The sequence below is a fragment of the Pristiophorus japonicus genome, chromosome 16 (assembly GCF_044704955.1).
Source record: "Pristiophorus japonicus isolate sPriJap1 chromosome 16, sPriJap1.hap1, whole genome shotgun sequence".
Lineage (NCBI taxonomy): Eukaryota > Metazoa > Chordata > Chondrichthyes > Pristiophoridae > Pristiophorus > Pristiophorus japonicus.
This window is the reverse complement of record NC_091992.1, coordinates 7,473,331-7,486,809: the sequence shown is the minus strand read 5'-3', so window position 1 is coordinate 7,486,809 and position 13,479 is coordinate 7,473,331. Positions and strand designations below refer to the sequence as shown.

At 41.8% G+C, this 13,479-nt stretch overlaps 1 protein-coding gene across 1 annotated transcript in view; it reads left to right on the top strand.

Moving 5' to 3' along the window:
* The first annotated feature begins 1,655 nt into the window (after positions 1-1,655).
* The window catches only part of med13a (mediator complex subunit 13a), a 129,892-nt gene continuing 118,068 nt past the window's right edge, over positions 1,656-13,479 (top strand). The window contains exon 1 of the mRNA XM_070858001.1: positions 1,656-1,815. Within this exon, the coding sequence (XP_070714102.1) occupies positions 1,741-1,815 (75 nt within the window). The 5' untranslated portion in view covers positions 1,656-1,740. The remainder of the gene's footprint in view (positions 1,816-13,479) is intronic.

The window sequence follows — 13,479 nt, the reverse complement described above, 5'->3', positions numbered from 1 at the left end:
TGGGTACCCCATGGGGAGTGCAGTATCTCAAGTATTCTGCACTCTACATGTCTTTTTTTTCTATATTTGTTGACACACATTATTTTCTATTTATAAGCAAAAATGTTCTCTCTCCTAGCACTTTTCCTTTGCTCCTTGTTAATGTTGGGATAGGAGTTTCCTTGAAGCTAGTCAGTATTTGCAAGGGGTTCCATGCAGTGTCAGTGTTTGTATAAGATCTTTGACACACAACCTTTTCCTCGCTGTTTACAAATACTTTTGGGCAGTGTCAATAAAAAAAAAATAGTTTACAAATGCCAACCATGTTTATAGGTCACATTGACAGTATGTCATTGTGACAAATGACAGATCTTCTCTTCTCCCTCCCCCACCCCCAATATTTTTTTTTAATGAAAGAAATGACCCCGAAGGTTTTTAAGTGCATTTAAAAGGGGAAGAATAATACAGTAAATTGGCAGAAATTAGAAAAATGGTAGTGCCACTGGGGGCAATGGTGGAGAATTTTGATAGGCTGCAAAATAATTAATTTCTTTAACATATAAAAATTGGTTTTTAAAATGTTGTTAGTTGCAGATCTGATGTGTCACTCTTATTGAGTGACATGCCTTTTTGGTTTAAATATAACCTGACTTGAGAACATTCTGCATAATGGATTTGCAATTCTGTCTAAATCTTGTATTTCTCCCAACATATTCCTCATGGCAGCAGCTTTTGAGTTAGAAAGAAATATTTACACACGGAGTTATCACCTCTGGAAACATTTCAAAGCACTTCACACAGTGGATTTATCTGAAGTGTGGGAATCCTATGTGGGTAAAATTGAGTTCTGAACAGAGAAAATATCAAGATGGGAGGGGGAGGGGAAAGAATCCAATGCGGACATTGTGGGAGACAGCAAGATAAAGAAAATAATTTAAAAATGAGTACAAAAGATACTGAAAATAATTAAAAATTAATACAGTGTATATTTTGTGTTGTGTGTGTATTTGGCCTGCGTTGGTTCAGCGCCCCAAGTGGCCGGGGGAGGGAAACGCGTGTATTTGACCTGCGCTCCGTCGCGCCCCCAGTGGCCGCGGGAGGGGAACTGTCATGTATTTGACCGGTGCTCCGCCGCGCCCCCAGTGGCCGCGGGAGGGGGAACCGTCATGTATTTGACCGGTGCTCCGCCGCGCCTCCGCTGGCCGGAGGAGGGCAGTGCTGTGTATTTTTTACAGGGCACCGTGCTTGCCATCGCGCCCCCCGCTGGCCGGAGTGGGGAAGCGTGCGCGCCTTTGCGCCTGCGTGTGTGTGTGTGTATTTTGACCCCGCAGCTCCCACACCGCGCCCCCCAGCGGCGGCGGCGGCAAGCGCGGCCGCCGGGCCCGGTCACGTGACGGGCCTCCGCCATTAAGTCCGGGAGACTAAGGCTCCCATTAAAGGAAAGGGACTGGAACACAAACCCGAGCCGCCGAAGGAGAGGCGAGGAAGCTAGGGGAGGAGGGGGGGGGAGGGAGGGAAAAGGAAGCCCGATGCCTTCACCTCGATCCTCTCTCTGAGGAGGAGGAGGAGGGGAGAAGAAGAAAAAAGGACAACTAAAATAAAACACCTCAGCTTTCATGTGTGGAGAAAATATTTGAGGGAATTTTTCCTGAGGGGAGGGAGAAGGGGGGGGGGAGGTAAAGGACTTTTATTTTTCTTTCTGTGTGTATTTTTCCTTCTCGAAGTGCGCGTTAAATCTTCGTCGACGATGCAGGGATCGTGATGATGAGTTCGTCCGGCTGCTGGGTGGCGAACGGGGCGAGTTTGGAGGATTGCTATTCCAACCTCTTCTCTCTGGTGAGTGATTGAAGCGGCCGTCGCGCAGCCATTTTCAAACCGCGGCCTTTTCACTCAGGCGTAGTGGCGAGAGAGTGAGTGACTGAGTGAGAGAGAGGGAGGGAGGGGGGGGGGTTAAAAACACCTATTTTAATAAAATATATATGTATTTCCAAAAACCATCAGAAGAATTCCAAACCAGATCCAAACAACTCTTTTTTTTTTACAAAACTTCCCTCCCCCCCCCCCTCCAAAAAAAAAATTCACTTTCCTATTTTAAAAAAAAAATGTTTTTATTAAATGTATAACTTGCACACGTTTTTTTTTTTGTAAATGTCTTGAGGTGAAAATCCCAATAAATTTGAGAAAGGGACTGGGGGGGGGGGGGGGGTGAAAGTGTTTGTAAAATGTAAAAAAAAAAATTAGGCCAAATGTCTAAACTCCTAACTACCCTCAAATAAAAGGCTCCTTCATTCTTGTAAGACTTTAAAAAAAAAAAAATATGAATCTGTATTTGCTGTGTACTTCTTGTTTAAAAAAAATAAATAAATGTGATCATTTTTCTTTAAAAATCTGGTCATTTTAGTTGCCATTTTCCAGTCAAAATCGAAACGGTATTTTAACAAATGAAACTGGAGGGGGGAGTGAAATATCGGTGAAAACATCAAAACTCCGCTAGGCTCCAAGGCTGTCATTTTTATCAAAGACGTTTTAAGTTTAATAAAAATGTAATTGATGATTATAATGAAGGGCTGCATATAAAATATAGTCTATTTCCCCCCCCCCCCCCCCAATGCGAAGAGGGTAACTGCCTCGTAAAAGGGAAGTGTGTTTGAAAACCCCAGAGAAAAGCAAAAAAAAGCAACCAGTTTCAAAATGAGTACTCCAATCGGCTGAGTAAAGAAAAACTCAAGTGCCTGAGTTTTCATGTAATGTCGGAGTGGTTGTTTCCTTGGGTGTGCGATATTTTTTTGTGGAATGCAATTTTTTTTTTAATTCACAAAGTGAAGGGAAGTTGTCAAAGGTTACTTGGATTATATTTCTAAAATGTATTGGGTGGAAGCCTGGAAGGTATATGTTTCAGGCACACTTTTTGAGCAAGGCAGCAGAAGTGCAGTAACACTTAATTTTTTTAAGCTATTTTGGAAAGCAAGCTTGTTGATTGCTATCGAACAAATTTGGCCAGTGCATTCCTCCAAGCTGACAAAACTTGCACATGTTGTATGTTTGCTTTTATTAACATTGAATATAAGGGAAGGAGGGTGGTGAAATGGAAAGTTTCAGAGCCAGTGTTTCCTTTTGGTCATGTGGGAATCTTAAATGATTTTTAACATCTTAAATTTTTTAAAAACTTCAGATCCTCCAATATGGCTGCTCAGCTGTCTTCTAAAAATGATTACAGTTACACTCATTATAGTTGCATGTGCTGCTGCTACTTAGCATTTTATTTTTAAGTGGAAAATTTTGGTGAGTTGTAAAAATTTGAAAATGGAACATGGAAAATAAAATGGACTTCACCCTATTTTAGATTTCAAGGAGCAAGTGCTGTGGTGGAAAATGACCAGTACAGTTTGAGCCAGAAAAGTATAATTGGCTATTTATTTTAAAAGATCCAATTTTCATTCCCCCCCCCCCACACACACACACACACACACATCAAATCCTTTTTAAAGAACTCTTGCTGTGCCTCCTCCTCTAGCTGAGATAACACGAATAATCTGAGCTGCAGACTTCATGACTGCTGTAGCTTTTGTTGGTGTCTGGCAGAAGATATGATCAAAGGGAATGAGAACAAAATTAGTTCTTCCTCCTGTTCTGTTCTTCTTCTCACCCCTGACCCCCCAAAAACATATGAACACATTTCCTCAGTTCAGAGTTTCATCTTGCAGTTTGGTTGAAAAAATATTACCAAACGGAGAAGGCGGATTCAAGCAAGCAGTTAAACTGACACTTGAACCTGTGATCTTCTGGTTGGGATGCGAGTGCCTTTGTTTTTATTTCCTGTATTGGTTTGCCACAAGATCCTGACGAAATCAATGAATAATATTTTGAAGATCGGCTGTTGGCTTGGAGAAAGATTGTTTCCCGAAGTGCTGATATATTTTAGAATAGTAATAACTAGTTACTTGATCTAGATGTTTAGAAATGGCTTGTTTTTAAGATTTATGGTTGTGTAGTGTGTTAGACAGTAAAAAACTAATTTTTCCTCCCCTTTGTTCATTTCCCTTTTTCTGCTGGCGCAGAGTCGATGGGCTGAATGGCCCCCTCTGTGCTGTACTGTTCTGATTCCACAACTCTTGCTGGTGTTTGGCTTCATGGATGCTGGCTACCCTTTGTTACTTCACCCAAGTATCCATTCTTCACCTACATGTAGACCTTGAAGGCTGGCAGTCTGGGGGACATCACAGCCAAGCCCAACCCTATTTTAACTTTCGTACAATTTCCAGGAAGGATTAATGGATGGCAGTCAAGAGTGCGAACGATGACTCTTGGTTTTTCTCTTCCCTTCCCCCCCCCCCCCCCCCCCCCAGGTCTTGCATCACCAAGTCCAATTTTTAGCAGTCTTTGCTGGTCCGGCTGATATCAACACAGACCAAGAATCGAACGTTTTGATCTGTATCGTTTAGCACCACATTGAGGCGGTGACTTTGCCTAATAGGCCATTAGGGGAGCTACGTCTTAAGCGGAGATTAGTGCTTGTTCTCCGTTCTGCCAGGCTGCTCTACATTGTATGCTGTCCTGTTAACTAAAGAGTAGTCTTTCAGCAATTGATCTTTTTCAGTAGTGGCTATATGGGACTGAATTTTGGAATGAAATCTGTGAAGAATGTCATGCTTCACGATATTGCTGTTCTCTATGGCACAACAATGCCATATTGTTAAAGGGGAATTCCAGGAGGAATACAGCTTGCTATAAGTAAATCCATGGATACACATACTTTCTGACCAGAGATTTGCCAGCTCTGATATTGTGGTTGGGCTGCTCTGTGATATCACTGATGAAATATCTTGGAGTGGCTCCATTGAAAACAATTGATTTCAGACTTGGAAGCTGATCTCGAGCCACTCAAGTCCAGAAACCCTAGTTACTAACTGGGTGCATACCCAGCTGGTGACTTGGGTTCCTGGGGTTGGCAGCACTGCATTGGCTCTCTGGTCAGTCCGAGGTTGTGGGCAACCCCTTTCCTAACCACCCCCCCCCCACTGGTTTCAGTGCAGCCACTCTGGGATCCATGGGACTGCTGCCCAGTAGTGATGTCGTCTGAGCAGCCCAATAGTGAGACGATCTAGCCAGGCAGGTCTAAAAAGAAATGGGATTGGGAGAAAAAACTGAATATAAAGTGGAGGGAGTTGCACTCCAAGATTGTGCTCTCCATTTGACTTTCTTTCCCATGAACAGAAATAGCAATGATACTGAGTGCACATGCAGGATTAGGAAGAAAATAAACTGATGCTTGTCTTTTCAGACCCTGCCATTCTTGGTCTTTGGGATTTACTGCATATGATGATTATCCTTGATCTTGAGGCCTGGCCTCCAAAGTAGGGCCTACATCTAAGCCTATCCTCTGCCAATGTGCTTGTGTATGCTTCAGGATCATTGCCTAGCAACCCAGAATGGGAAACCTTGTTATTTCCTTCTCTTTACCCCCACCCCCCCCCCCCCCCAAACCCCACCCTGAGATGCTGAGACCAGTTGTAGTGCCCCTCATTAGAAACGTTTTGATGCATGTGGCTCCGTTACTTGATGATCTGTTGGGGAAGCTTACAGTGTAATGTATTTCCTCTTCTGTCTCCCCACCCCCGCCTCTCCTCCCTCCTCTCCCCCCCCCCCCCCCCACTCCAAAAAAAAACTGTTTTTGAATTTGCTTGGGTATGCAATTGTTAGCAGCTTCTGCACGTCGAGCTGAGGCAGTGACTATTGATAAACTGTTTGATATTGGGAGCATCGTCGCCAAGCCCAAGCCTGTCCTCACCCACACTCATGTCAACACATGTAGTTTCCATAGTGGTGGCTGGTTAGTATTGTGTAGTGGGAACCCTGCTTCTTTGTTTTTCCACTTGGAGGCACTAAGACCAATTTGTAATACCTGTACCTCTGTTGCTGTAGTGGCTGAGATTAGCTCACTTAGCACAGAGCAGGGATCTAACCTAGTCTGTATGTAGGTGCTTTCACGTTGAACTTGCATCCTGTTTTGAGAGAGACTTTTGTGCAGCACATTCATGATTTTATCTTGTGTGTCAGAGCTGGTCTTGAGGTGTTCTGGGCTCAGTTGTTATATGGAGACCCAAGGAATGGGAGGACCGGCTCCCTGTTTTTAACATTATTGAAACTGGCAGCCTTATCATGGAAAAGAACTTGCATGTATATAACCCAAAACACTACTCTAAGATATATAAGAGAACTCCAGCAAACTTGTCAAACGTGATTTCCCTTTCATAAAACCATGCTGACTCTGCTTGATTGAATCATGCTTTTCCAAATGTCCTGCTACTACGCACTAGGTCCGTGCAGCAGAGCTGGTCTCCTGTCATCTTGGTTAATTCTTGCTACTGGATCAAGACCTAGCTCTGTCAAGCCCATGTGGTGGCTGGTGTCCAACAGCCACCCCACGTTAAAATAATCCATGCACAGGCATCTTCCACCGTTCAGGATGTAGTTCGGGATCTAGAATGTCAGGTCCCTCATTGAAACATCTGTGAACTCATCCATTTTTGGTGTGGAAGCGGGTCATCCTTGATACGAGGGACCGCCTAATACTATACTATACACCATGAATTACTTTTTGAAGTGTTTTGTAGGTAAATGTGGCAGCATGGATCCATAAATGACATTGAGATGAATGACCAGTTTAATCAGTTTGTGCTGGTGTTGTTCGAAGAGTAAATGTTGAATAGAACACCAGAGCCCTCCCTTTATCTTCAAATAGTGCCTTGGGAGATTTTGCATCCACCCGAACAGGCAGACGGCCTCAGTTTTAACATCTCTGGTGAAAGACAACACCCCTGACAATGTAGCACTCCCTCAGCATTGCACTGCAGTGTCGGCCTAGATTATGTGCTCAAGTCCTGGAGTGGGATTCGAACACAGCCTTCTGATTCAGAGCGGCATTGCTGTCAACTCTCCCGAGGCTGACCCCTAAATTTGGCATTTATTTCTTTAACCTGTGGTGTTTACACTAGAGTGCATCCAACAGAGACAGATATATCCTGTCTTGTACTCTTGTAATGTAAGGGAAACTTATGATGTACCATGTCATAAGTAGATTTACACATTGAGCCATCATGAGCGCTATTCAGACCATTTTAATGTGGCTAAGTCCCATGGTGATCCATAGTCCTGTGACATCAGTTTGCAGAGGAATAGTTTTGAGATAAGCTGGCTGCAAATTTGAGTGCAATGAGGATGCAGTGTGCAGTAAACAGTGTGTGTATTTTAATAGCAAGGATGGGTGCTTCTAATGGCATTCTTGAAGGAGCAAAGTTAGTTTGAGGGATGCAAGGAATTTTGGCTGGCTTTAGAGGTTAACTGGTTGTCTCTGAATAATGACGCATATCTACAAGCACAGCAATGAATGGTGCCTAGTCTCTCCAGAATTAACTTGATTTCTTTTCTTTTAATGTGACTACAATGCTATGTTTTTTGTGTTTTGATGGGGCAATCTCTGCTAACAGTTGTAGAATGCAGAGATTGCATGTTGGAATTTAGGATAAATGGCATGAATTTGGCACCAGTAAAGGAGAACATGACTGGGATGGGGGTTGTATTTTCTGAGCATTTCGTCTCTTGCATATTCTCTCCTTCTTCCCTACCCAAATAAATCTTGGTCTTCCACAAAATAAAACTTAAAAGTCTCTCTCCCTTGCTCCAGTGGTTGGTTTAATCTGTGCCCTGGTCTTCCCTGTGATCCTGGCTGATTAACACTGTATTGAATGGGGTGGAGATGGGATTCTTCATACTGGAGTGAAGTGCCGTTGTTTCAGTGGCAATCCCAGTTATTTCGCCAAAGGCAGCCATAACACTTATTCATATCTTTCGCTTGTCTTTGTCCCTGGTTCCACTGGAATGCTTGCAATACTCACATGACCTAAAATATCAGCTGTTCATGTCTGTGGAGAGGGTGCTAGTTATAGATTAAAGTAATGACTTTTTCCTTCCCACTTGAGTGAAAGTTTTTGAACTCCTGTTTTGGCCTAATGGGTGTGGGGGGGGGGGGGGGGGGGGGGGAAAGAGAGAGAGAAAGACTCTGCACTGAAAATACTTCCTTTCCCTCTTCTTGCAAATTAAAAACAAAATGAACACACAGCAAAAGACCAGTTTATTTGGGAGGGTAAAAAAAGAGTTTGTATTGTCCTTTTATACACAAACTACTTGCGTTTGTATAGCACCGTTCACTTTATGCAGCACTTTGGGATGTTTTCAGAGGTGTGATCAACTGAGCCAAAGGAGGAGAGATTCGGCGGGGTGGCCAAACGCTTGGTCTGATAGGTGGGTTTTTAAAAGGGGTGAAAGTTTGGACATCGAATGTTTCAGTTAATGTAGTTTGAAGCTTCAATTTAGATTGGCTAATTATTGTTAGGATTCAAATGTTTCTTAAAAGTATTCGTTTGGATTAGTGTGTTATATAGTCCTGAAAGGACTGGCTACAATGGTTCCCTGTTGTCCATTTCATTAGTTCGAACGAGTTTTATATTAAAATAACTGACCTAAAAACTTTAGGTATTGCAGTTATTTTTTAAAAAACTATACAGGTTTTGCCATTCTTAGTGATTAGAACAATGTAATACAATAATGGGGCTACAGGATTTGCTAGCTTCCAATATAAATTAATAGAGCAAGATTAATAATTCAATATATTACATATTTAAAATTGAATAACCATTCAGATTCTTAAACCAGAAAGTTAAATCTTATAGAATTCCACAGGGGTTTGCATTAGTTTAGAAGTTCCCCCGCGCCCCCCCCCCCCCCCAATTTTACCACGCCATTCACTGGCCAAAGGAGCAGATAGGTGACCCACATTGATGCCTTTTTGAGAATTGTCGGTTTAATAAGGTGGATGTTAGGAAATGAGTGGCAGGGTACAATTCTTGTATTTTTGTTTCTTTTGCCTCCCAGTAGGGTGCTGATTTTAATAAAAGGCTGAGACCAGGAATTGCAGGCATTGAACAGCCCCACCACCACTGAGTGTTATGGGGCCACTTGCTATGTTATCCAAATGTTAATTTTGTGTGAAATGGTTATTTCAGGAACAGTGAGAGCAGCAGCTGTTGATAGGATGTTGAGACAGGCACAGTGATTGAGTTAATGTGGTGTGTGTTGGAGAATAGATTGAGCACGAGGCAGGTGGCTTGTTCTTGAGACTTGCTGTAGCCAGATCATGGTGATGGGAGAGTGATTGAAGTCACATATCCATAAAGTGAGAGTACGTATGTACAGACAAGGGGGAGGGTGGTGTTACTGTGTAAATGCAACGTGTGAAGATAAAACTCTCTGCACACTGGTTTGTCAGCTTTTTTCCTGTATCTAGATGAATGATGAATTCCAGAACTATTGATGCAGGCAAAATGTCTTGAAGGTACTGTTTCCATTTCCATGTCAATTGTTTTTACGTCGTTAGAACATCATGGAAGTCTTTACATGTTAAAACCACATGATTCACAAGCCATGTTAGTAAGCTTCTGGGAGGAAATCCAAGTTTGTGGCAAACTCATACTTGCCTGCTAGTTTTCAGGCCAAACTACATTAATTGGTTCTGTAGTTCCTTTTTCTTTGGCAATTTCCATCATTTTAGATTTGTAGTGAAATTCTCTTCACTGTTTTTGAATTATTTATGTTTGGACCAAAATGTTTTGTCTTTATATTGTCTGTGTGCAATAGTTGTGATAAATGTTGGTATATTTTCAGTTAAAGTAAGGGGCCTGAGAGCTGACTAATGCCTTGTGCTTCAATTTGTTGGAGATCCCCAATACCGAGATGAAAATCTGGGTCTAGGCTTTTTTGAACAGGGCTTCTCTGAAACATCAGCTTTTCTTGTAGCAGCGAGTGAGCACAGATATGCTGTAGTGGCAGCTGGTGGGGGTGGGAAGTGGGAGACGAGAGCACCTTCTGCGAATTTGCTTCACAATGTGAGGTTTGATGTTTATAGTCTGGGCTGGGTTTGGGTGTGAAATAATCCTACAAAAAAAAAAGTCTTGATTTGCCTAGGATGACGGATGTTGAAATCTGTATTGTGTTGCAGATGTGCTCGAGGGGATTGCCACCCAAAGTCATGCCAGGGCATTCATTGTGTGTGCTACTATGTGACATGAACGGAGAAGTCCTGTTTGCAAACAGTTTATAAAAAAAAAAAATGCTGTATATATTTGTGATTTTTCCATGAAAATTTTGTTTGGAATTTGAGGGTGTGAGCTGGTGATAATTAGCTTGTTCCGAGTGTCAGTTTTTACTATGTGTTGATGCTGTGTCCCCACCCAATAAGATTGAGGATACTAAAATCTACTGGTTAAAATTTTAATAGTCCTAACAAGTTCTATGCTTGAACAATTTTTAATGTCGATGTCAGCTTTGGCTCAGTCAGTAGCACTCTTGCCTCTGAGTCAGAAGGTCATGGGTTCAAGCCCTCCACTCCAGAGACTTGAGCACATAATCTTGGCTTGCACTTCAGTACAGTTCTGAGGGAGTATTGCACTGTTGGAAGTGTCATCCTTTGGATAAGACCGTAAACTGATGCCCCATCTATCTTCTCAAGTGGACGTAAAAGATCCCATGGCACTATTTGAAGAGCAGGGGAGTAGGAACAGTTGTTACATTTATCTCTCGTATGTAGTTCATTCATTCCTCAACCAACATTGCTAAAACTGATTATCTGGTCTTTTATCGCATTGCTGTTTGGGGACCTTGTGTGCAAATTGAACGTGCTTCCCTACTTTACCACAGTGACTACACTTTAAAAATACTTCATTTGGCTGTGAAGTGCTTTGGGACGTCGTGAAAGATGCTATATAAATACAAGTTTAAAAAAAAATGGGCTTATGGTTGTCTAGACTATTCTACACTTGTTTCGAGATCAGATACTTTTGCGTGGCCACTTTTAAGACTTAAGTGCAGAATTTGATGTGGGTGAATGTGTACTTGTGGGCCAATACAGTCATGTTTAATCAGAACGGTTAGTAGATGGGTCAGGAGGGAAAGTGACCATGCATTTGCCACACTGCCTGCAACTGATGGTTTTTCTAGTGGGGCAATTTAAAAAAGAATCTGCATCCATATCTGAACCCTCCGGGCTTATCATTTTATTTGGAGTTACCAGGAGTTGAAATGATTTGTTTTCAGTATTCTTTTCAAATCTGAGGAGGTTGAGAAAACCTTCAGTCTACTTCAGAAATTTGTGTAGATTTCTGCTCATAATACAAAAAAAACAAATAGCAGTAGCTAGGTTCTTTTTGAGTAAGCAGCCTTCAAACGGGAAACTGTGACTAAGATACTGTGTAGTCTTTAATGTGTTGACTTGCAAAACAACATAACATTTTAGCAGTGACTTCCTGTTTTCAAACTTTATCTGAAGCCCTTGCATAGAGGAAAGTGTACCTAACTGTCTATATTTATATACTGCTGGATTTTGACCAGAGTGTAAAGTCATTCATAATATAGTCTGGCGCAGCATCCTGTAGTTGAACATCATCCCAGCATACCAGTGTAGTTATACACAGACATCGAGTTCTCTGTAGTTTTTCTGGCTGTACAAATGCATTCCAAAGTAGTTAGAGAAGTTAGTATTAAACCTGCTGTGCCATAAATATCTGTAGTAGAAGTATTACTTCAGCAAGGAGGCTGGTCCAGAGTACTTGTTGGATTTTTCTAAAAAGTTTAGCAGGAGTAAGCTTCTTGATGTTGTAACATTGAATAATTTATTTTTAACTATTTTTCAACTATTTGTCCCCCTGCAAAGGTATTGATTCCCTTACTAGGATACAATTACACAGGTACTCGCCACTCTCTAGGAATCCTGAAGGATATTTTGACACTTTTTAAAAACTCTGGAAAACATTTCAATACTGTGAAATTTTGGAGTGGAAAGAAGTTCTGTACTTTTCAGGCTTTGTTGCCATGTGTCAACAAAGCATCAAAGGCCTGTTTTGGGGGGTGGGCTGGGTAAAAAGGGCAATGATGGTGAATTGGAAGGAGAGGTTTGTAGTTGGTACTGAATAGAGTGAAATACAAGAAGTAAGTAGCCTGTAATTGAGCTTTGAAACTGAATATTCAGCTTTTGCATATAACTTTTTAACTAAAATTATTGATGGTGAATGGTGTATGCAGTCTCAAATGAAACAATGTCTTGTAAATATGGACCATAATTGTTTTTTAAATTTTATGACAAACATTTATGCAACCATTTCCTGTTGCAGAGCTCAAATTTAAGGCTACAGTACAGTTGCTAATAGAAGCTTTTAAATGCCTTTTTATATAAAAGACATACTGAATCCATTTTTAAGCAGTTTATAATTAGTATAAGGAACTTCTTGCACGTGGGAGTGTGTACAGGTACAATGCATTAAGCATGTGTTGGTGTTGGAATGTGTTTACTGGTGTTGTGCTATTGTCACTAATCCACTGTTGAATCGACTGGCTTCATTTGAGTCAACCAGTACTAATTCTGAAGCTTGTGAACAGTACAACTTTCAGTTAATGTTGCAACGAGCAAATTTGTACTTTTTGAATGTACCTTCTTATGACCCCGAGTCTATGCACCAAACTCAGTACAGTGCTTTTCATGTGCGTCGTGAAGCTGTTAATTCAATTACTTGAACAACTTTTTTCCCTATCTCTCTCCTCTTTCCCTCCCTCCCCCTCCTCCTTCCACCATCCATTAAGGTCAATATGCAACATTGTGAAGATGCACCTTTTTCAGAAAAGAAAGAAAGGCATGCACCTTTCACGGCAACTGGACACCCTGAAACGCTTTACAGCCAATGAAGTACTTTTTTAAGCATAGCCATTGTTGTAATGCAAGAAGTGCGGCGATCAATTTGCGAACAGCAAGCTCTCTCAGACAGCAATGTGATAATGAGCAGATAATCTGTTTTAGTGATGTTGGTTGAGGGATAAATATTGGCCAGGACACCAGGGATAACTCCCATACTCTTCTTTGAAATAGTGCCATGGGATCTTTTACGTTTACCTGAGAGCAGACGGGGCCTCGGTTTAACGTTTCATCCAAAAGACAGCACCTCTGACAGTGCAGCACTCCCTCAGCACTGCACTGGAGTGTCGGCCTAGATTTATGTGCTTAAGTCTCGAGTGGAACTTGTACCCACAACCTTCTGACTCCGAGATGAGGCTGCTGCCACTGGCTGACGCAAAATAAAATCAACTGTGATAGAAGAAATTGAGTACCTGGATGTTTTTGAACTGTGCATACATTGATAATGTGCAGTGTGGAACAAGAGTTTGGTTATCTTGCAATCTTTGATCCTGTGTTGTACTCTTCTTAACATTTTTGTCTGCTCTTCCCATGGAGCCCATTTCAGTTGGCTAGGGTATGTTGTTCTGGATCACTGATTGTTCCTGTGGCTGTGCTTGATGTATTCTGTGGTAGTCTAATGGTTATACGTCAAAAATTACAAATGATGGTTTTTCTGCCCTGGAGACCCGGCTGAGAATTGCTGAAACTTGTCTAAGTGGTTT